The sequence below is a fragment of the Mytilus edulis genome, chromosome 2 (genome assembly GCF_963676685.1).
Source record: "Mytilus edulis chromosome 2, xbMytEdul2.2, whole genome shotgun sequence".
Classification (NCBI taxonomy): Eukaryota; Metazoa; Mollusca; class Bivalvia; order Mytilida; family Mytilidae; genus Mytilus; species Mytilus edulis.
Window position 1 is genome coordinate 35,157,613 of NC_092345.1, and position 24,606 is coordinate 35,182,218.

Below are 24,606 nucleotides of genomic sequence, written 5' to 3' on the forward strand. Positions count from 1 at the left end.
ACTTCATTTCAAAATGAATTGTAACATTCATGTTGACACATGCTTCTACAATAAAGTGCACAGGTAAATAAAAAAAAACTTGATAGTAATTGTGTTTTCATGATCATAGCGAAAAAATGTAATTATAAGTATTGAATGATTCTTTTAGTAATTTCATAGGGTTATCAAAGCGTTGAACGTGCACACATTTTAAGAATGCAGCGTTTCAAGCTTCATACAAAATATACTTTTTACACCCCAATGAATTTACAAAAAGAAGCATTCAATTCGTAAATATTAAAATATTCAGGCTTAACCTTTACTATTTAAAATCACACTGTAAAAAAGGGTTTCTTATTCATGCCCTCAATTGGAATAATTCTTAATCAATCGATCTCTTTGTTTACCTTCACATTTTTCATCATCTGTAATAACATAGCCTAGTGGACAATTAGAACAGTTGTAACCACGACCAAGTGATATTTCATCAGCTGGTAATAAATCTAAACAGGTACGTCCTAAAGCACATGGATTATCAGCACAAGCATCTGTATCAATTTCACAGTCATCACCTGAAAAGGGAAGAAATAAAGGTTTGTATTTATTTATTGTATACATTTATGTCCTCCATCTACATATGACTTGTCAATCTTACTGGTATTTCATACAAAGCAAAAAGATACAAATGTTTTTCTCTCTCAACCTCAGGTTCACACTTACACAGTGGTCAGTCACTCAGCTGCTTTTCATGCTGGTTTTCTAACAGTTTTATATATGAAAAATTTTCAGGAAAAAATGATGCAATATTGGACAAATAAAACTAAAAAATATTTTTTTGAGGAAGAAAGGTTCCCAAACTGGTGTCCTTTCTATGTGATTTTAGGCTGATAATTTCACAAGTGTTAAATTTAACAGTTTTAAACATCGCACATTTGACTGAGTTGATACAACACCTGATGTAACTGCAAGATTATAGGAAAATAAAAATATAATTGCAAAATGTTTTTTTTTCTGGAACCTGTTTTGATTTAGATTCCAATACTTTCAAATTCTATATAACAGAACATTGTAAACTTCCCATAGCTGAATTCCAGATTTGATTATCTGGCAGATGCAATCTTAAATTAAACCACTACTATATTTTTAATAAAAAAATATGTCCTTACCAGACCAACCAGTTGTACAGTTACATGAGGCAATGACGTAGGTTGGATTGGATTCATTTCTTAGATTGTCATAGTCACATGTTCCGTGGTCACCTGTGCATCCACTACACGCCATAATGATCACCTCTATAGCGTCTGCTGTTACACCATCACTGTCCACAGTAGTTACCCTGTGGAGTTTATGTAAAATAATTACACATTTATATACACAATTTAATCAAAGTCTGAAAGAAAATTAATATTCCTCAATTTACATAATATCATTACAAAATAAAATAGAAAATATTTAATGAATAACTACATGCTATATCAAACGCAGAACATTCTCATTGTTTCACTCCTCAACCCTAGAATTTTTTAAAAACAAAATACCTATGCAAAAGTTACCTGATTTTTTCTGTATCTAGATTTGCAGGTGTCCATGTTAATGTCAAATTTCCTGTTGAATCATTAGCTGCGAAAAAGCCTTGACCTGGCTGATCTATTATACTGTATCTGAAACCTGGTTTATCATCCTGACCTTGGAAGTTGAAACTTATAGGTTGATTTACTACTACTTTGATTGATTCTTCTCCCTCTATTTCTGGTGCCTCATTTTCTGGAAGATAAGGAATTTATTGAATTATATAACAATTTCATCAAAAGAAAAGAGATCACTTAAATCAAGACAAACAGTCTATACATAACTATACAGAAAACAAAGATTGAGGAATACTAACCCCAATGTTTTCAAAGGAGCTGGTTATTGAATTACAGACAGGACAAGACCCTTGTGAGTAGTCTAGATTGTTAAAACAAAACCCATCATTGTTTCTAAAACTCATAATATTATATGACATTGGACGTTAGGCACCATATAATCAACCAATCATAAAACGACAGTTCCAGGATACAGTACTAGTTAGTTGAATCTGTTATGTGAATTTTATCACCATGTGACCAAAATGAAGACATGCATCATCAACAGGAACTCAAAAGTTGAGTATTTGATATTCAAGGATGTTACAGTTACAGAAAAAAATAGCAAGAAAAGGTTAAATGTAACTTGAAAGACTTAAATTGATCAAAACTCTGAAAATATCTTTCCACTTAAGGATATCATATTCTAATATTAGAAGACTTAAACTGTGCTAATTTGATTTATTCAAAAGTATCTGAATAACCAGATTCGGTCACTGTCAATAATTGTAGAAAGAGGGGATTTAATGTTTTTGAATATTAAACAAATCACTTAACTCAATTCTCATGAATAGGGTTCTTATTGCTGTCCTTCAACTCCAAAAAAAATAAGACATTCAACAATTTTACATTGAAAGCTTACACCTTCAAAATTTGAAATACTGTCTTTTAAGTATAGAAATAAAAACAAAACTTACGTAATTGTGCAGTTTCAGACTCAGCTTCCACATTTGTTGATTGAGTATCATCAGCAAATGACTGATCACCAGTTGCTAAGTAATCAAAGATACAAGCTTTGTATTGGTCAGTACTGCCACCACAGACGCTATAAGCTGACTGGAGGGTGCTATTATCAAATTCATCAATAAACAATGGAACAAAATCTTGGTGACTGTAATCAACCCAGGATTTCCCATCAGTATAATCAAATATTGTATTGGCTGCAGTTGTCTCCCCTATAACACAAATATTGTAATATTATAATTAAAACCGATCCCTAGTATTTGTTAAAGGGTGCTAAAAATTATGTAGTTGAACCATTGAATTGTAAAGTATAATGCACTTAAAACTCTTATCATGTTAAAAGTAAAGAAATTTCAAAAGAAAAGATTTTAAAAAAGTCTCAAAAGAAAAACAAATTACTTACATTTTTAATTAAAGAATTGTTTTTTATGTCATATTTTTTTTTTTAAACAAACATCACTAAACCTGAGATTTTATTACTTACACAGCTGACCAAAATTGTTATAGATTTTTCTTTCAGAATCAACATCACTAGGTGGAAGTACATTTCCATTTGGTAATATGAATTCATTGGTTTTGTCGCCATCAAAGTTTCCCATAAGACCTTGAACTTGGCCTTTAAAATCCTCAGGAACTGATGCTGACAAAGTCAACTGCCGAGTTTTTACCTGAAAGTTTAACTGAATCCCTGCAAATGTAAAGGATTATATACATAAAAATAAAGAAATATAAATCAAATTTAATGTTTTTTCACCATTTTATGTATGTAAAAATATTTGTCAAAAATGTTATTGACCGTAGACAATTTGGTAGATTCAACCTAGGTTTATAAACCATGTGTCAAAGATATTTACCTCTTTATTTCATTAAATTATTCTTTCCAAGAGATATATGTAAAACTACAGATATCCGAAGTAAACATATGTAACACTGTCTTACATTATCATGCATGAATTGTACAAGTTCTCTGCCTTAACAAGGATGATAATTATTCGACAATGATCTGAGCTGTGAAAACCAAATATCTTGAGTAAACTAAACACAGTAAAGTCAACTTAATCTAATGGGCCTTTTTTCCAAATGCAATATTGGTATGATACCTGAAAACGTCCATTGCTATGAAATTTAGATTAACAAGATATGTATATATATAGATTTAAAATGTTGTTAGAATCACCTGACTCGGAGAAGGCAACAGCAAGTGAATGATTTTGACGTCTCAACACAATCCCAGTTAGAAAAACAGCAAAGTTATCTTCAGTATTAAACCGTGTTGTGTAGTCATTTCCGTTACCATAAACTACCATTGCTGTAATAAAGAAAGTTTTCAAATATTATAAAAGACAAGCCATAACAACATAAATCTGAATTATAGAACATTATAATATTTCATATACAATTAAATTTCTAAGAAGTATCATATTATTCCTTAATATTGATTAGCTAGGGCATTCTGGAATTATCTTTTATTTCTATATAGAATGCAACATCCAATTTACATAATTACTTCAAAATGATAAAAAAAACTCTTTTACTTTTGACACATATAAAACTGTGCTTCTTTCAAAATTTCAATAATACTTTTAAGAGAAATTATGGTAACAATTTTTAAATAGTTCAGGTTACTAAAACAAAACAAAAACAATAATTTCATTTTGTTGTTTTTAAACTTAACCAGGGTTTATAACTTACTTTCCAAATCACTGGCTAGTTCTACTTGCATAGTTGCATTTACATCTTCTTTTGCAGCAAAACCACTAAATATAGTTGCATTTATTTTCTTTAGGTCAGTTCCATTCTTTGAAGTAGCTAAGTCTGTTCTAGCTTGAACTTCAAAGGTTACATTTTCATTTTTAATTTTCATCATTGTGTATTCACCCCAGCCATTAAATGTGTATTGAAATCCATCCAATGTGTCAACATGAGGATCTCCAAAGGTAAAGACTGAAAATATAAACAAAATCTATTAATTGAAGTCATATGAAACGAGTTATTTTCAATCATAACGTGAAGGAAATTATAGAACCAATACATGCATGCATATATTCAACACGAAGTTCTCTATGCAAATTATTTTACATTATGTTAGACTCCATAATGTATAATAAGCATATCTTATTTCATACAGTGATTGCTGATCGACAACTTCAGCTACTTATTCTCAGGACAAAGTGTTTGATCATTGAGCTTGATAAACCATCGCTCATAATTTTTTCAAGTTTTAAATAGTGGTACTTATAAAATTGTATATGAGAAATCAATATGAAAAAGCAAACATTTAAAGAAGCAATTCTTTGAAGCAAAACAGAGTATACATTTGTAACTGTAAACCAACATATTTTTGCGGATAATTTAATTTGCGTTTTGTTCCTTCTAAGAGAAAAACAAAGGATACGGGATATCCATTCATGACACATAATCAGTACATGTACAGCAATAAACACACACAAAGCAAAAGAACAGTGCTTTTATTGCTGTTCTTCATCTCAAAGACACAAAGAGGCAATCAAAATGGCGCAAGAAAATCTCCCCTAGATGCAAGTTCACTTTGTGGTGATTAAAGTTGTTGATTTCAAATTTTCTTGATTTAGTTGAATAGACATATCAACGTTAATATATACATGATGATTTATATTGGCATTGTTTTTCTTCTAAGGAAGGTCAAGAAAATAAGTTGGTTTATAATATGGTACACTCATCTAGACATATAAATCAGCAGAATACATGTACTTACATATACCAAATGGTGACCGCCTGTAACAAAATCCCACTGGTCTTACTCTGTAGTATAGATGACAATTATTTGATTTTTCACAACAATTTTCTTTAGGGATGACATTATCTTGTTGGTATGTAACAATATCAGTAAAAGGATTCCCTGTAACCATAGTACCAGCATCTGGACTATTCCTAAGCAGGAACCCATAGAACTGGTGATAGCAACAAATCTAAAAAAAAGTTAAACAAAGTTTGTTCTTTATAAATTATCACTTTTGTTTGGTATGTTTGAGTGCTTATAAATGTTATATAATGGATTCACTTATGCACATTAAAGCAGATATAAGTGTGTACTTACACGACTGATACCAAATCTGTAGTTGGCAAAGCACACCGCATTATTTTGATATGAAAAGAAATAAAATCTTCCATCAAAAACCATCATTCTCTGATTGCAAGGACAAACATTAGCTAACCACCATCTCCTATTTCTCAAGCTCCATTGAACTGAATTAACATTCTTACGATACCATCTCACACACTGAGAAGCTGGATTCTGTGGTACTGGACCGTTTAAGTTAAGTGACATAAAATATACACCATTTGCACCTACAATAGAATTTTAAATACATGATTCAAGTAAACAATCAATGAATCATTTTACAGTTGAAAAAAAGTTAATTGCCCTATACATTGTAGCTAATTAATGTACACAACACAATTAAAAAAAAATTACTCTTTGGAACAGATGACTTTGTTCAGATAATCCAGAATTATCTTTAATAAAGGTATGCATAATTATTCAATATAAATTATTTGTGTCTTTTTAAATAGAAGTGTTGAATGTGACAGTTTTTCTGTTGTAATGGCATTACATTAATTAATATTTAAAAATGTCACTATATACCCACCATCAAATGTGTTTCCTCTAAATCTACTAATGCCAAAGGCACTTTCTGTGAAGGAGTATATACTTGATTTGTGTCCACCTAATCCAGAATATCCTATAGCACATTGTCTGCCACCAGGTGGAGACAAGATAGTGACATCCTTAAACAAGGAGTAAGCATAGGTCTTTTCACCATTTGTTGCCAAAATAAATTGAAATGTTACAGTTTTCTGAAAAGAGAAAAAGAGAATAATTTAATGTATGTGAAACTTCACTTAAACAAGTATTTCCCCTGACTGACAATAGTTGTTAGAAGCATTCTGAGGGTGTCCATGCACAAAAGTATCAATTATCACTTTAACTTGGTATAAGACAATTTCCATAATTTTCAACAGGACCTAGTACTTAATGTAATAATATGACTAAAAATCTCTTTTCTTCTTAAATGGTTTAAAGCATATTGCTTTATGAAACATCATATTGACACCATGAGAAAAATCATGAGAGGGTTATCATGGTAATATAAGATTTGGAAGGGGGTCTCATTGGGGGGTCTTGATCCAGGATCCCGCTTACTGTTTGGTCAGATTCCCGTATCCCGCTTACACTATGTACGTCAGCATTTCTCATTTTTTTTTTTATTCACGTGTCCCGCTAGACTTCATTTCCCGTTTTCACAGCAAAATAATTTAACTTTCACGTGTCATGCTTACAAAAATCGACAATCTCGCGTCACGCTAAGACCCCAATGCTAGCCCCTTGGAATAGCAATGCCTAACATGAACCTAAATAGTTGTTCCAGGCAAAGTCTATCATGTATATAAGGTAGGTTTATGTCTTCATTCAAATTAACCTTTTTCTATTTCTTTATTTTTCAGTGCTAATATTTATGGGAATTTTAATGAACTTTCTGGTATCAAAATTAGGAACTGCAAAAGCAGATAAAGATTGCATTGGATTGTGAAAAGCAAGGAGCAATTAAATATCTTGAATACATACTAGAAAATTGAAGATGGGTAAACAAAATATAATACTTTTAATATCAGCATTATCAATTAATAATGTATAATGATATATGAACCAAAGAGATGTATATGATATTCATCCTTGGTTATTGGCCTCAATGAATATCATGTCTGTGTGGTTCATAAATCATTTTATCAATCTCCTTAAAAGTCAATTATATATAAAAGGCCAAAAAAAATATATGTGTGTAAATTTCCTATTACCATGATTACATCTTTGAAAAAAATAAGGTAGGTAGGTAGGGATTTATTTTTTTTATTTTACCTTTTTTTAACATTGAGTCTATGGGAGGGACATTCTGACTTTAACAGTGCTTATTAAAAAATGAAACTTTAGAGTAGGCTATTTTTCAGCTTGAAAAAAGGGTAATAGGAAACATACATCATTTTTTATTTGGCCAAATCTTACTACATGTACTTACAAAATCACCATATAGCCTTGCATTTTCCCATGTAGCAATATACACACAAGATGCTGAAAAGTCACTTGTTCGAGCGTAATAATTGACGTTAGAAGAAACTTTATTCAACACTGAATCAATCAGTGTTCTATCTCCATTTTCATCATCATCACTATAGAGATGATAAAACATCTTCTCCGTTGAACTAGATACAACCAAATCTGTCCATAATGCAGCTATTATATCTCTATCTGTAAACAAGTTCAATTCTCTTGGAACATAGGAAGTATATCTGCATCCCATGCATGCTAGACCATTTGAAGAAAACTGTGAATGAAAAGTAAAAGTTAAAATGAATATACAGATTGTGTTACGACATGAGAGCAATACATGTAGGTATTCACAGTGATTCAGCATTCACCATATCCAGAAATCAACACCACTTTGCTTATTTGAATATTATACTAAAGAAATCGGATACGGGTCACGGAAATTACATTAAAATGATAGGGAATTTTGAAAAAATGTCTGTTTTAATTTTAATTTAAGTGATAGACAGGTTGCCGGGGCAGAAAATGAATATACACAACAATATACACCATTTAAACGAAACATAATGACTGTTGTTGCAAAAATACAGGTTCCTGAGCTATTTTAAAAATCGAAGCGAGAGGCTTTTAACATTGCAGTGTAAAATACAGGCTAAAATGGCTGAAACGTCAAATTTGCAAACTTCGTGTTGAAAATTGGCTTACAAGGTCATTACAAAAACAGGTTGCCGGGGTGAAATATGAAACTTGAAATTCCAAAGAATAAGCAAGTCCAAACCTTGTATGTGTAGTCATTGAACTTTAGGTTCCCACGTAAAATTAAAATGTCACTATTTCAAGAAGAATAAACTCACGAAAGCACGAAAAATTCACTAAATTCGCGTTCATTGTTTTGATTTTGACCGCCTGACAACTTTACGGAAATATCAAAGTGATTGTAAATAAGGACTCTCTGACGGGCAACTTATAATATCCGTGTTTTAAAGATTTTAATGATATCAAGCCTATCACAAGCTAGTCCAGTTCAAAGTACTATCACGTGGTACAATTCTCATTTACATATTATGAATATTAATTAGCAAAACCACTACTAATTTCTGGCTATGCAATAAACTTTCGAGTCCACAAGCCTGAAGCTAATTTTTTGGAAAATTTTAGTTAGATTCTGTTGGCTTATAGAAAGAGTAGGACATATTGTTAAGCATGAAGACAAAGGTATTAACTATATCATAGCTAAACTAATTCATTTCTTATTTCCCCATAGTATTTTAAAAAGATTTACACATAGTCCAGTCGATTTGTGCAGATTTTTGACAAAATTGCTCAGATTGAGGTTAAAGCATGAAATTTGGCATAGTAGTAGTATATGTCATGGAGAACATTTTAAGCTATGGACCCAATCTGAAAGTCGAAATTGGCGGAAGTGGCGGTCATTTTAAAATGGCGACCGTTTGATCTCAATAGTTTAATAATAAAAAATATGAAAATGATATTAGAGAAGATATTGACATGAAATCTGGTTAATAGAATAACAGTGATGAATCTAATTGTCTTTTAGAACAAAAGTTTTTGAAATATTACCCATATTGAATGGCGGCCATTTTGAAAATCTTTTTTTGTTTAAGCCAAAATATGTAGTCATTATTCGATATAATAAAAAACATGCATTGTGGAAGATATACAAATGTATTTGTTCGAGCTATATAAACAGGACAAAATGCGAGCCTATCCCCCTCCCTGAGTTATTCTTCTGTTTTGTAGCGGGTACAAAAGCATTAAAACGCGGACACGAAGAGGATCATAAAATGAAATATTACTCTGAAAGCAATATTCGTGCAACCGCTTGTTCAACATAGAATAACAGGAGAATTTTATTTTATACGTACAAATAAAAAAAAAATATTTGTATACCTGTCGTTTATAATAGTTGACTGATTACTGGATAACTCGTTTTGTTGATATTGTTCATTTGAAATAACTTTCAAAAACCTTGATTGCAGACATAATTTTTTTTTTCATACAAGTAATGTTATAAAAACATAAACTGCTCAAACCACACTCTGTTTATCATATTCTATCGCATTGTCCTCCACATTAACATAGAGTAGTACAACTTAATACTGCCTTTACACATTTGCATTTCCTTATTAACCGCGTTCACTTTGAATTATAAGTTAAGCGCTTGCTGCAGGAAATTATTATATAGTCATATGGTATATTCATCACAGATGACATGGACTGTCATCTGAGGACTTCATATATATTGATTTTTTGGTAGCCATTTTGAATGATGGCCATTTGAAAACATGAATTTCCAATATATCATTATTCGTTAATCTTATTAATTCACTGTTTGCATTCATACTTGTTTTACTAATTTATATTGGATATTCACAAAGAGGTCAGATAAGGCATGCACATGTTTACAAAATTAAGATATCAGTATCAAAATTTCTGTTACTTACACGTTTGCCTAAGTAAATTTTAAAACAGAAATTACGTATATATTATATAATTTATGACCGAAAGTATTTCTTTGGAAAAGATCAAAATTGTAGATTTCGAAAACACTGGAACTAGATATCAGAAAAACATAATGGGCAATTAGACTGGATGGAATGTGTGAAACGGCAAGAGAGGACATGTAAGGGTTGCAATGCCAAGCAGATACAAACAGAACAGTCATAGACATTTGAGCTGGCAATCACTCTTTTGATGCAAGCATACGAAGATGTTGGGTCTTGAATTGGTTTTCTTTTCGCTCAATTCAAAACAGTTGAATGAGGGCTATGGAACTGCAAAAGCACTCCAGAATCACAAGGCAAAATGTCACAAATCATGTCAAACACATTTTCAGACCTCAAAATATTTAATCAGCAAAAAGGAAAACATACTTCTGATGTTGAAGATAAGTTCCCAATTGAAAGGAAACAATAAGTAACCAGACACTATAAAGTGGAACTGGATTAAAAAGAACAATGACTGAAATGTTTTTTTTTCTGCGGTGATGTATCTGAAGATCTCCATGATACATCGACATTTTTCAAATCGACAAAAATAGGGCATGACTGTGCATTTGTACTGCAAGACATATTCTCTTAGCCAAAGTAAGAGCTGGAGATGTCAAATCACTAGTATCATGCTTGATGATTGATGAAACTTGACAACATAGCAAATAGGCAGAATAAAAGACACAGAAAGAAATCCAGGAATCTTTTATCCTTGGAGTGCTTTCCTAAATAATAAAAGACATTGATGTCACACGGTCTGGAAGAGGTGTTGTACCAATCTCCAAGCTTGCAGATCACGCTAAATTGTACAGTAAACGCCTGGAACATCTTGGGGTTATCATGGAAGGAAGAACTGATACAACGCAGTTAACAAAATTGGAATGTAGCTGCCATAGGATATCTATAAGCATACAAGCAAGATAAATTAGTGCTCTTGATTTTTAACAAATGTAATCGTGAAGCTCTGAAACAGAATCATAATAAAAGGGTAAAAATGAAGGCATCACCATAGCCATAGCATGCAAAATATATATGCTTCATACTAAGAATAACTTTACAGGGACACTCAATAACAGCTGTTGACACGAATAAGTTCAACAGACATACGTTTCCTTAGTAAGAATGATTCAGGATGGCCAAACATCGAGACACAGTCCAGAAATATCGTTGAGAGGCAGACAAGACTTACCATTTCTCAGCTATAATAGTTCAATTGTGCAACTCGTCGTTGAAAGGATACAACTGCATCTTATCGGTCCTCAGATAGAGAGTGAGATGTCTCAAAGATTGTGGAACCGATTCATTTGGAAATCCAACATTGAATGTCCCTGTAAAACTTTTTATAGTAACAAGCTTAACTCTTCAAACTATTCTAGTTACTTTGACTGTGAAGAGGCCTTCATAATCACGACCAAAAGACATGGCCTGTTTCAGAACTTCCCCAACATATTCGTTGAGAATCCGAAGAAAGACGCAACCTTTCATGTGTGCTTGCATATTATCTAAGGCAGCTAGTATTCAATTTTTCAGAAGTGTTGTATTAATCATTCCTTCAATGACAACTCATATTTACTAAGAACGTTTACTGTACAATTTGCCAATATCATCAATTTCAAATATTAAAACAGTATCTGTTCCAGAGTGTGAGCCGTCACTGTTTTCTATCAATTTGGCCACCCTCATTCCATGGATAATAGATTTTTGACTTTTTTTCTGTTTCTCAAATTCTGTCTAATTGCCTTGTCGTGCAGTTTTAACAAACATTTAGCATGATATCTGCTCCTGAAATATTAATCTCCAGCACTGAGTCTGGCTAAAAGAACAATGGTTAGTAGTTTAAGTTACAGTCACATACTCTATTGTCGATCATAATTGTCGAGGCTTCATGATGATAGTCAGATACCTCATCACAATGAAAGAAAAAAAAACCTGCAATCATATTGTTCTTGTTAATTCATCACAACCGTGGCTGGTTATTTTACTGGTAATTTCAATCCTTGACTCATCTTAGACTTTTTTCGTTTTTCCTGACAAAATATATTTTGATCTTAAGATTTGCTTGGACAGGATAAGTACCTTTTGCCTTGTGATTCTCCCATTACATGACCTTCCTTAACTTGGAACAGTTGTATGCTTACAAAAATGACTGACTACCAGCTCAAATGTCTATGTCTGCTCTTTTTGTATTTCATTGGCATTGTAAATCCTCATGTGTCCTCTCTTGGCGTTACGGAAATCTTTCAGTCTATTTATTATTTTATCAGCTCCAGTGAATTTAATACCTACGTATTATTCCTTTTCAACATACAGTGGTCATAACTTATATTATATATACGCATTTTTTGGTGGTAAAAAAGTATCTAAGCCCTACATGCTAAACTGTAATTAAAAGAATTTACGCGTATTTTTTAAATACATTTATTTGTTAACATATGCATGCCTTATTTGAGCACTTGGTGAATATATCCTATATGAATAGCAACAGTCATAAATAAATGATTAGCAAAACTAGTTGTAAATGCGTATAAAACTTAATATTAATTCAAAAAAACGATTAAGGATAGCGAATAATGATATATTCGAAATTTACGTTTCCAAAATGGCCACCATTCAAGATGGCCACCTAATACTTCAATAGTCCTCAGTTAATATTCTTTGTCATAAGATATATGAAAGTTTATCAAAATTGGTAAAGTAATATATTTTTCATATTTTTTCTAATAATTTTTATTAATTTTTTAGACATGATTTCAAAATGGCCACCCAGAGCCGCCATTTTGAATTTCTGAATTGGGTCCATAGCTATAATTGTTAGTTACGACCTCAACTAACCCTCTGCAAAATTTCATGCTTTTACCACAATCTGAGCAATTGTTTCACAAATCGACTGGACTAACATAAGCAAATTCATGATATATACATGTAATATCAAAGCCACCTGTACAGACTGGCACAGTATTTTTCTATCCTCTGAATACCCTGTACTGTATTTGTAAACTTCGTGACATTTATGGATGACAACTACACAACTACAAACAGCACTGTCAACAGCCAATGCCATATATGTGGCAGACTACCCTTTATACTGTTGATTCATTATAATTTATTGGATACCAATTTTCGTGGATTTTGTGGGTACAATGTTTACCACCAATTTAAATGTTCAACGAATTGCAAATTTGTTTTATGATTAAATGCAGACTATGAAGGCTGTCTCGTTGGCGATCATACCACATCTTCTGTTTATAGAGTTTGTACTTTGTTTTTTTTTTCAAATGTACATTGTAAAGAAAATATGATCTGAACATCAATCCTATTACAAGCTTATGCTAAAAGATAACCTACATTAGCACTAAGATAGTACTAAGATAGTGACAGACTGTCAAAACAATGAACCCTAATAGCGAACGACAGGGGCATTTTGTTGTCTGGGGAGAGAAATCAACACATAATTGTGATATTTAAATTCGTCCAAAGGTTACTCTTCCCATATTGATTATTACCGTTTTTTTCTTATAAACTTGATTAAATTATTATTAGAACAGTACATTTTTGACTTATGCACATAAAAAGAATGCAAACAGTTTGTAGATTGTTTTGTAAAGGGAAACGAATAAAAATTTCCTTTGTTCTTGTGCTGGCCTCTTAAATTAAGCATTGACAAAAAATATATGTAGGACAAAATTCGTATGTGCTAATAGCTGAGACATGATACAGGTCTCTGGTAATAGCAGGGACTTTTTATCTACCGAAAGTATAGGAAAGTATTTGATAATAGTGTTCTTAAAATTGAAAAAGGTCGACATACAGTAAATCTCCTTTATAAGAAAGAATTTGCCCCATTAGTGTATTTAATTAAGAAGTAGAAGATGAATTACATTTCACTTTAAACTGCACAAAGTTAAATACAAATAAAGAGCCAGTACTTACTAAAATTAATGAAAGAGTTCTTTTAAATATGACTATTGAAACAAGATTTAGATATTTAATACGTGTGGTGTGACTCAGGGACTTTCTATACTAACGTTAGCATAGAAAGTCCCTGTGTGACTGATATAATTTAGAACTACTGTTAAATTCGTAAGTGACAGTGAGACCGATATAATTAAAATTACGGTTAAATTTGTAATTGACGTGTACAATTCTAGAATGAATGCTTTACTTATCATGGTTATTCAGTAATAAATAACTTTGTGTTTAAAAGTACAGATGAACCACCTCCTCAGAAGAGATTGGTTTATATTATTGTTACATTATTTTCTTTTTCAGGAAAAAAAATTTCATAAAATTATCATCTATTGAAAGGGGATATTAAAGGAACAAACAGACTGAGAGCAAAAACAAATAGATAGGTCAATGTGTTTGTTTTCGAGATATTAGTCATTAACTTTTGGCGGGAAAATGGATCTCTTGATTTTTCATACCTTTTTCGTTGACAACTTTAAGTCTTCAAAAACTATTAGAAAATAACAAAGATTTTATAAGACTTTTACAGGTGGCTTATAATTATATATGTGAAATATTTATGAAAAGAAAAATGGGGATTAATGAGCAACATTTTTTAAGGCATTTTTTTGATAAAACCAGAGGATTCCGAAAAACTGAAAGAAATCCAAAACATGACAAGCGAACATCCTTAAATTGTACAATGTTTATTAATATCAAGGATAATTTGTATAATATAGTGACAGTCTATGTAAAAGTCAACAAGATTTCAATTCTTCTTACTATATAAAATCCTTGTAAATATGAACAGATAATTATATTATGTTTGTATGTTTTAGCGCTTCATACAAAATGTACTTCGGTCAACGCTTTTACACCCCAATGAAGTTCCATAAAGAAGCATTCACTTCATAATTACAGTTGGCTTGTGGCAAATACATTTTGTAACTGCTCGAATACATGATTGTTTTTTGTAATTTTAATATGTATCAAATGCAACTCATTTTTTTTTTTGCCATTATGGAAACTGATCAAAACTACAATAGATGAGGTGTGGAAGGACCTTTTTCGTGACGTACGGATTAGGTCTTTAATTTTGCGGGTATTTAGGATTTACACTTATATTGTGTTTTTCTTAGAATTTAGGAATTTGTGATTAATTTTTCGAAAGATGGCTTTGTTTTTTCATGAATTCTAAATTCAGCGTTTGATTTTCTTGGAATTTCAGATGACATCCTTCTATCCTCTCCTAGGTTGAATAATCAACGGTCTCGCATAGCTAAGGTAAGCGAACATTGAAACAACTAGTGAATAAAAAGGAACAAACACGGTTTAAAAATACATGAACGAAAAACAAATTTGAGTTTGCTGAACTGCAAATGACATGAAATGTGTAGAAGAGTATAAACTTACAGTCAAGTAGCTATAACTGTCACCCAAGAAAGGAATTGATGTGAAACATCCTAAGTTATATGTTGACACATCATCTCCGTAAAGCCGTGAATCAGCAGTTGTTTCTCCGAATGCCATAAATTCTGGAATATATATATACATGTTTTATTAATATCACAGATCTATAATTGACAATATAAGAGTTCGGATGCATGTCTGGCGATAAGTATTAGCCTCTTTGAAGCCTTTTTGTTTTGCATATTTGTTGTTGTGTTGCCGTCTGTAATTGTTGCTTCTCACGTAAATTGTTTGATTCAGATGTAACCATAATGATAGATGCTAAAAGATTGCAGTTTATAACTTTTAAGATTTATTAATTGATGACTTTGGAAAAATTAACCCGTGGTGAAATTATAAGCCTTATATATCTTTAATTATTTTTTGGTCGTACACTAGATATGAAAATTGGCCAAAAATCTATTGTGTATGTTACTAATGACCAATCACAATGTTTTAAACATATGAAACTTTGAATTAAAGTAACCACCCCACCCCCTACCCTCAATAAGTCAATGCGTAGTTAAGATGTATTTATGTTGAAAATCTTACAACAGATATGGTTATTTATAATCGAGTTCCTTATGTCGATAAAACCAAAGAAATGCAAACCTGTCACGGTTTATCTACTTTTTTCCTAACAAATTGGCACATGTTTATATGGCAACATTTAGGGGGGAAAATATCATACCTGAAGCACGTGCAGCAGCAGCTGTTGTCTGTACTGTGGTTAATGTTTGTGTAGAAGTTGTTGTTGACATTGTTGTTGTTGTAACTGGCTGGGTTGTGATATCTGGCGATTTTGTGGTTTCTAAAGTCGTTGCAGCTGTTGTATATTCATATGTTGTTGTCTTTGTTGTAGTCGCCTCAGTTGTAGATTCTAACGTTGAAGCCTCAGTTGTAGTTTCTAAAGTAGTTCCTTCAGTTGTAGGTTCTACAGTAGTTCCTTCAGTTGTCGTTTCAAAGGTAGTTCCTTCAGTTGTAGTTTCTAAGGTAGTTCCTTCAGTTGTAGTTTCTAAGGTAGTTCCTTCAGTTGTAGTTTCTAAGGTGGTTCCTTCAGTTGTAGTTTCTAAAGTAGATCCCTCAGTTGTAGTTTCTAAGGTAGTTCCTTCAGTTGTAGTTTCTAAGGTAGTTCCTTCAGTTGTAGTTTCTAAGGTAGTTCCTTCAGTTGTAGTTTCTAAGGTAGTTCCTTCAGTTGTAGTTTCTGAAGTAGTTCCTTCAGTTGTAGTTTCTAAAGTAGTTCTCTGAGTTGTAGTTTCTAAGGTAGTTCCCTCAGTTGTTGTTTCTAAGGTAGTTCCCTCAGTTGTAGTTTCTAAGGTGGTTCCTTCAGTTGTAGTTTCTAAGGTAGTTCCTTCAGATGTCGTTTCTAAGGTAGTTCCATCAGTTGTAGTTACTAAGGTAGTTCCTTCAGTTGTAGTTTCTAATGTAGTTCCTTCAGTTGTAGTTTCTAAGGTAGTTCCTTCAGTTGTAGTTTCTAAGGTAGTTCTTTCAGTTGTCGTTTCTAAGGGAGTTCCCTCAGTTGTAGTTTCTAAGGTAGTTCCTTCAGTTGTAGTTTCTAAAGTTGTTCCTTCAGTTGTAGTTTCTAAGGTAGTTCCTTCAGTTGTAGTTTCTAAAGTGGTTCCTTCAGTTGTAGTGTCTAAGGTAGTTCCTTCAGTTGTAGTTTCTAAAGTAGTTCCTTCAGTTGTAGTTTCAAAGGTAGTTCCTTCAGTTGTAGTTTCTAATGTAGTTCCTTCAGTTGTAGTATCTAAGGTAGTTCCTACAGGTGTAGTTTCTAAAGTAGTTCCTTCAGTTGTAGTTTCTAAGGTAGTTCCTTCAGTTGTAGTTTCTAAAGTAGTTTCTTCAGTTGTAAATTCTAAGGTAGTTCCTTCAGTTGTAGTTTCTAAAGTGGTTCCTTTAGTTGTAGTTTCTAAAGTAGTTCCTTCAGTTGCAGTTTCTAAGGTAGTTCCTTCAGTTGTAGGTTCTACAGTAGTTCCTTCAGTTGTAGTTTCTAAGGTAGTTCCTTCAGTTGTAGTTTCTAAAGTAGTTCCTTCAGTTGTAGTTTCTAAGGTAGTTCCTACAGGTGTAGTTTCTATGGTAGTTCCTTCAGTTGTAGTTTCTAAAGTGGTTCCTTCAGTTGTAGTGTCTAAGGTAGTTCCTTCAGTTGTAGTTTCTAAAGTAGTTCCGTCAGTTGTAGTTACTAAAGTAGTTCCTTCAGTTGTAGTTTCTAAGGTAGTTCCTTCAGTTGTAGTATCTAATGTAGTTCCTTCTGTTGTAGTTTCTAAGGCAGTTCCTTCAGTTGTAGTTTCTAAAGTAGTTCCCTCAGTTGTAGTTTCTAAGGTAGTTCCTTCAGTTGTAGTTTCTAAGGTAGTTCCTTCAGTTGTAGTTTCTAAGGTAGTTCCTTCAGTTGTAGTTTCTAAAGTAGTTCCTTCAGTTGTAGTTTCTAAGGTAGTCCCTTCTGCTGTAGTTTCTATGGCTGTTCCCTCAGTTGTTGTTTCTAAGGTAGTTCCCTCAGTTGTAGTTTCTAAAGTAGTTCCTTCAGTTGTTGTTTCTAAAGTAGTTCCTTCAGTTGTACTTTCTAATGTAGTTCCTTCAGTTATAGTTTCCAAGGTAGTTCCTTCAGTTGTAGTATCTAAAGTTGATCCGTCAGTTGTAGTTTCTAAAGTAGTTCCTTCAGTTGTAGTTTCTAAGGTAGTCCCGTCTGTTGTAGTTTCTAAGGTAGTTCCCTCAGTTGTTGTTTCTAAGGTAGTTCCCTCAGTTGTAGTTTCTAATGTAGTTCCTTCAGTTGTAGTTTCTAAAGTAGTTCCTTCAGTTGTAGTTTCTAAGGTAGTTCCTTCAGTTGTAGTTTCTAAAGTAGTTCCTTCAGTTGTAGTTTCTAAAGTAGTTCCCTCAGTTGTACTTTCTAAGGTAGTTCTCTCAGTTGTTGTTTCTAAGGTAGTTCCCTCAGTTGTAGTTTCTAAGGTGGTTCCTTCAGTTGTAGTTTCTAAGGTAGTTCCTTCAGTTGTACTTTCTAAAATAGTTCCATCAGTTGTAGTTACTAAGGTTGTTCCTTCAGTTGTAGTTTCTAAGGTAGTTCCGTCAGTTGTACTTTCTAATGTAGTTCCTTCAGTTGTAGTTTCCAAGGTAGTTCCTTCAGTTGTAGTATCTAAAGTTGATCCGTCAGTTGTAGTTTCTAAAGTAGTTCCTTCAGTTGTAGTTTCTAAGGTAGTCCCTTCTGTTGTAGTTTCTAAGATAGTTCCCTCAGTTGTTGTTTCTAAGGTAGTTCCCTCAGTTGTAGTTTCTAAGGTAGTTCCTTCAGTTGTAGTTTCTAAAGTAGTTCCTTCAGTTGTAGTTTCTAAGGTAGTTCCTTTAGTTGTAGTTTCTAAGGTAGTTCCTTCAGTTGTAGTTTCTAAAGTAGTTCCTTCAGTTGTAGTTTCTAAAATAGTTCCCTCAGTTGTACTTTTTAAGGTAGTTCCCTCAGTTGTTGTTTCTAAGGTAGTTCCCTCGGTTGTAGTTTCTAAGGTAGTTCCTTCAGTTGTAGTTTCTAAGGTAGTTCCTTCAGTTGTAGTTTCTAAAGTAGTTCCATCAGTTGTAGTTACTAAGGTTGTTCCTTCAGTTGTAGTTTCTAAAGTAGTTCCATCAGTTGTCGTTTCTAAGGGAGTTCCCTCAGTTGTAGTTTCTAAGGTAGTTCCTTCAGTTATAGTTTCTAAAGTAGTTCCTTCAGTTGTAGTTTCTAAAGTAGTTCCTTCAGTTGTAGTTTCTAAGATAGTTCCTTCAGTTGTAGTTTCTAAAGTGGTTCCTTCAGTTGTAGTGTCTAAGGTAGTTCCTTCAGTTGTAGTTTCTAAAGTAGTTCCTTCAGTTGTAGTTTCTAAAGTGGTTCCTTTAGTTGTAGTTTCTAAAGTAGTTCCTTCAGTTGTAGTTTCTAAAGTGGTTCCTACAGGTGTAGTTTCTAAAGTAGTTCCTTCAGTTGTAGTTTCTAAGGTAGTTTTTTCAGTTGTAGTATCTAAGATAGTTCCTTCTGTTGTAGTTTCTAATGTAGTTCCTTCAGTTGTAGTTTCTAAAGTAGTTCCCTCAGTTGTAGTTTCTAAGGTAGTTCCTTCAGTTGTAGTTTCTAAGGTAGTTCTTTCAGTTGTAGTTTCTAAGGTAGTTCCTTCAGTTGTAGTTTCTAAAGAAGTTCCTTCAGTTGTAGTTTCTAAGGTAGTCCCTTCTGTTCTAGTTTCTAAGGTAGTTCCCTCAGTTGTTATTTCTAAGGTAGTTCCTTCAGTTGTAGTTTCTAAAGTAGTAACTTCGGTTGTTGTTTCTAAAGTAGTTCCTTCGGTTGCACTTTCTAATGTAGTCACTTCAGTTGTAGTTTCCAAGGTTGTTCCTTCAGTTGTGGTTTCTAAAGTACTTCCTTCAGTTGTAGTTTCTAAAGAAGTCCCTTCAGTTGTAGTTTCTAAGGTGGGTCCTTCAGTTGTAGCTTCTAAGGTAGTTCCTTCAGCTGTAGTTTCTAAGGTAGTTCCCTCAGTTGTAGTTTCTGAAGAAGTTCCTTTAGTTGTAGTTTCTAAAGTAGTTCCCTCAGTTGTAGTTTCTAAGGTAGTTCCCTCAGTTGTTGTTACTAAGGTAGTTTCCTCAGTTGTAGTTTCTAAGGTGGTTCCTTCAGTTGTTGTTTCTAAGGTAGTTCCTTCAGTTGTAGTTTCTGACGTAGTTCCTTCAGTTGTAGTTTCCAACGTAGTTCCTTCAGTTGTAGTTTCCAAGGTAGTTCCATCAGTTTTAGTTTCTAAAGTAGTTTTTTCAGTTGTAGTTTCTAAGGAAGTTCCCTCAGTTGTAGTTTCTAAAGTGGTTCCTTCAGTTGTAGTTTCTAAAGTGGTTCTTTCAGTTGTTGTTTCTAAGGTAGTTCTTTCAGTTGTAGTTTCTAAAGTAGTTTCTTCAGTTGTTGTTTCTAAAGTAGTTCCTTCAGTTGTAGTATCTAAGGTAGTTCCTTCTGTTGTAGTTTCTAAGGTAGATCCTTCAGTTGTAGTTTCTAAAGTAGCTCCCTCACTTGTAGTTTCTAAGGTAGTTCCTTCAGTTGTAGTTTCTAAGGTAGTGCCGTCAGTTGTAGTTTCTAAGGTAGTTCCTTCAGTTGTAGTTTCTAAAGTAGTTCCTTCAGTTGTAGTTTCTAAGGTAGTCCCTTCTGTTGTAGTTTCTAAGGTAGTTCCCTCAGTTATTGTTTCTAAGGTAGTTCCTTCAGTTGTAGTTTCTAAAGTAGTTCCTTCAGTTGTCGTTTTTAAAGTAGTTCCTTCAGTTGTACTTTCTAATGTAGTTCCTTCAGTTGTAGTTTCCAAGGTAGTTCCCTCAGTTATTGTTTCTAAGGTAGTTCCTTGAGTTGTAGTTTCTAAAGTAGTTCCTTCGGTTGTAGTATCTAAAGTAGTTCCGTCAGTTGAACTTTCTAATGTAGTTCCTTCAGTTGTAGTTTCCAAGGTAGTTCCTTCAGTTGTAGTATCTAAAGTAGTTCCTTCAGTTGTTGTTTCTAAGGTAGTTCCTTCAGTTGTAGTATCTAACGTAGTTCCTTCAGTCGTTCTTTCTAATGTAGTTCCTTCAGTTGAAGTGTCTAAGGTAGTTCCTTCAGTTGTTGTTTCTAAGGTAGTTCCATCAGTTGTAGTTTCTATGGTAGTTCCCTCAGTTGTAGTTTCTAAAGTAGTTCCCTCAGTTGTTGTTAGTAAGGTAGTTCCTTCAGTCGTACTTTCTAATGTAGTTCCTTCAGTTGTAGTGTCTGAGGTAGTTCCTTCAGTTGTTGTTTCTAAGGTAGTTCCCTCAGTTGTAGTTTCTAAGGTGGTTCCCTGAGTTGTAGTTTCTAAGGTAGTTCCCTCAGTTGTAGTTTCTAAGGTGGTTCCCTCAGTTGTAGTGTCTAAGGTAGTTCCTTCAGTTGTAGTTTCTGAAGTAGTTCCTTCAGTTGTAGTTTCTAAGGTAGTTCCTTCAGTGGTAGTTTCTAAAGTGGTTCCTTCCGTTGTAGTTTCTATTGTAGTTCCTTCTGTTGTCGTTTCTAAAGTAGTTCCCTCAGTTGTAGTTTCTAAGGTGGTTCCTTCAGTTGTAGTTTCTAAGGTAGTTCCTTCAGTTGTAGTTTCTGAGGTTGTTCGTTTAGTTGTCGTAACAAAAGTAGTTCTTTCTGTTGTCGTTTCTAAAGTAGTTCCCTCAGTTGTAGTTTCTAAGGTGGATCCTTCAGTTGTAGTTTCTGACGTAGTTCCTTCAGTTGTAGTTTCCAACGTAGTACCTTCAGTTGTAGTTTCTAAAGTAGTTCCCTCAGTTGAAGTTACTAAGGTAGTTCCTTCAGTTATAGTTTCTGAGGTAGTTCCTTCAGTTGTAGTTTCTAAGGTAGTTAGTTCTGTTGTAGTTTCTAAGGTAGTTCCTTCAGTTGTAGTATCTAAGGTAGTTAGTTCTGTTGTAGTTTCTAAAGTAGTTCCTTCAGTTGTAGTATCTAAGGTAGTTAGTTCTGTTGTAGTTTCTAAGGTAGTTCCTTCAGTTGTAGTTTCTAAAGTAGTTCCGTCAGTGGAATTTTCTGAGGTAGTTCCATCTGTTGTAGTTTCTAAAGTATTTCCTTCAGTTGTAGTTTCTAAGGTAGTTCCTTCAGTTGTTGTTTCCATGGTAGTTTCTTCAGTTGTATCTACTAAGGTAGTTACTTCAGTTGTAGTTTCTGAAGTAGTTGCCTCAGTTGCGGTGTCTAATGTTGTTGCTGCTGTGGTCGTTTCTAAACTTGATGCATCAGTTGTGGTCTCTATAGATGTTGCATCTGTGGTAGTTGTTGTTTCTGTTGTAACATCAGTTGTAGAATTTGCAGTATTTGTAGCTGTTTCTGTTGTAACATCAGTTGTAGAATCTGCAGTAATTGTAGCTGTTTCTGTTGTAACATCAGTTGTAAAATCTGCAGTATTTGTAGCTGTTTCTGTTGTTACATCAGTTGTATAATCTGCAATATTTGTAGCAGTTTCTGTTGTAACATCAGTTGTCGTATCTGCAGTATTTGTAGCAGTTTCTGTTGTAACATCAGTTGTATAATCTGCAGTATTTGTAGCTGTTTCTGTTGTAACATCAGTTGTATAATCTGCAATATTTGTAGCTGTTTCTGTTGTAACATCAGTTGTATAATCTGCAGTATTTGTAGCTGTTTCTGTTGTAACATCAGTTGTAGAATCTGCAGTAATTGTAGCTGTTTCTGTTGTAACATAAGTTGTCGTATCTGCAGTATTTGTAGCTGCTTCTGTTGTAACATAAGTTGTAGAATCTGCAGTATTTGTAGCTGTTTCTGTTGTGACATCAGTTGTAGAATCTGAAGTAATTGTAGCTGCTTCTGTTGTAACATAAGTTGTCGTATCTGCAGTATTTGTAGCTGCTTCTGTTGTAACATAAGTTGTCGTATCTGCAGTATTTGTAGCTGTTTCTGTTGTGACATCAGTTGTAGAATCTGCAGTAATTGTAGCTGTTTCTGTTGTAACATCAGTTGTATAATCTGCAATATTTGTAGCTGTTTCTGTTGTAACATCAGTTGTTGTTTCTGCAGTATTTGTAGCTGTTTCTGTTGTAACACCAGTTGTAGAATCTGCAATATTTGTAGCTGTTTCTGTTGTAACATCAGTTGTAGAATCTGCAGAAGATGTAGCTGTTTCTGTTGCAACATCAGTTGTAGAATCTGCAGTTATTGTAGCTGCTTCTGTTGTAACATAAGTTGTCGTATCTGCAGTATTTGTAGCTGTTTCTGTTGTGACATCAGTTGTCGTATCTGCAGTATTTGTAGCTGTTTCTGTTGTAACATCAGTTGTATAATCTGCAGTATTTGTAGCTGTTTCTGTTGTAACAACAATTGTTGTGTCAGCAGTATCTACAGTTGTTTTGCTCGTTGCATTATTTGACGTTTCTGTTGTGCCAGCTGTTTCTGTCGTCAGTTCCGTTGTAGTTTCTGCTATATTTAAAGTCGTTGTAGCAGTAGAGTCTGTCAATGTAGCAGTAGAGTCTGTCGATGTAGCCGTAGAGTCTGTCGTTGTAGCAGTAGAGTCTGTCGTTGTAGCAGAAGAATCTGTTGTGTTCGACAAAGCAATAGATCCCATGAAAAGCAGTGCAATTAAAATTCTAACTGCCATTGAAGTTTTTATCCGTCGTCCTATTATTAACATTTTGGCACTGAAAAACATAAAAGAAATCTTAAATATGATGGGTTTTAATCTATTGTGTTTATTTAATTGGTAATGTATCGTGTTCGTTATTTTATGGGTCATATATTCGGTTTCTGCTCCCATCGATGTTTGTTTTTTATCATAAAGGAGCAAAATGCCTATGTAAAATTGAAACAGCAATTACTTTTGTCAGGTTTTAAAGATTTGAGATATAAAAACTTGGTCAGCAGAGCAATTACAAGATTTATATATGTATTTTGCTCATTGTTAAAGGCTGTAGTATGACCTGAAGGTGTTCACATTATTGTCCTTTGGTGGATAGTTGTCTCATTGATAATCTTTTTTATTTTATATATCTTGTCCAAATGCAGGTCAGAGGCGGATTAAGGGGGCAGGAGGCCCGGGCCCCTATTTTCTGGGGAAAATTTGGTTTATTATATAGGGAATCACTGATGCATGAACGGAGCGGGCACTTCGTAGGCTCCCAATGGGCCCTGCTTATGATAATTCTGGATCCCCCACTGCAGGTAGCAGTGTATTGGTTTCTTAGTTAGAACATAAAGCTTTTTGATTCCATCGTTATAGTTTGCAGAAGACGTTACTAAGTTGTAAAACTTGTGTCTAATCCATTTGTTATTTTGAACAATAAAATATGTTTAAACTATCGTTATAGTTGATTAACAAGACCATATGTTGTATTTGTTTTTAATTTTCAATTATCAAATAAACGTGTTTTATTTTAAATCATACAATCGAAGTAGCGAAGAAACCTTCAAAAGACACGACAACCAACAAGACTTCAAATGTTCATATTGTTAACTATGTGTTATAAATCCATGTAATAGTAGTTGCATCTAATCATTTATTTTCCCATTATAGTTTATATGACAAAAGTCTATAAAACAAGTAGTTTGAAAAATATTTGTGTTTGTTTCCATCCTAGATTGTTGTTTTGTTTTATGTTGTTGGTTTTT

General features: G+C 33.3%; 1 protein-coding gene across 1 annotated transcript in view; it reads right to left on the reverse strand.

Moving 5' to 3' along the window:
- The window catches only part of LOC139510831 (uncharacterized), a 125,904-nt gene extending 102,285 nt beyond the window's left edge, over positions 1-23,619 (reverse strand). The window contains exons 1-15 of the mRNA XM_071297367.1: positions 20,530-23,619; positions 19,834-20,349; positions 16,246-18,945; positions 15,519-15,640; positions 7,622-7,927; positions 6,197-6,404; positions 5,644-5,894; positions 5,302-5,515; positions 4,260-4,511; positions 3,745-3,876; positions 3,052-3,255; positions 2,522-2,779; positions 1,533-1,743; positions 1,146-1,315; positions 387-551 (exon numbers count right to left, since the gene is read on the reverse strand). Of these exons, the coding sequence (XP_071153468.1) occupies positions 387-551; positions 1,146-1,315; positions 1,533-1,743; positions 2,522-2,779; positions 3,052-3,255; positions 3,745-3,876; positions 4,260-4,511; positions 5,302-5,515; positions 5,644-5,894; positions 6,197-6,404; positions 7,622-7,927; positions 15,519-15,640; positions 16,246-18,945; positions 19,834-20,349; positions 20,530-23,599 (8,779 nt within the window). The 5' untranslated portion in view covers positions 23,600-23,619. The remainder of the gene's footprint in view (positions 1-386; positions 552-1,145; positions 1,316-1,532; positions 1,744-2,521; positions 2,780-3,051; positions 3,256-3,744; positions 3,877-4,259; positions 4,512-5,301; positions 5,516-5,643; positions 5,895-6,196; positions 6,405-7,621; positions 7,928-15,518; positions 15,641-16,245; positions 18,946-19,833; positions 20,350-20,529) is intronic.
- Positions 23,620-24,606: the final 987 nt, after the last annotated feature.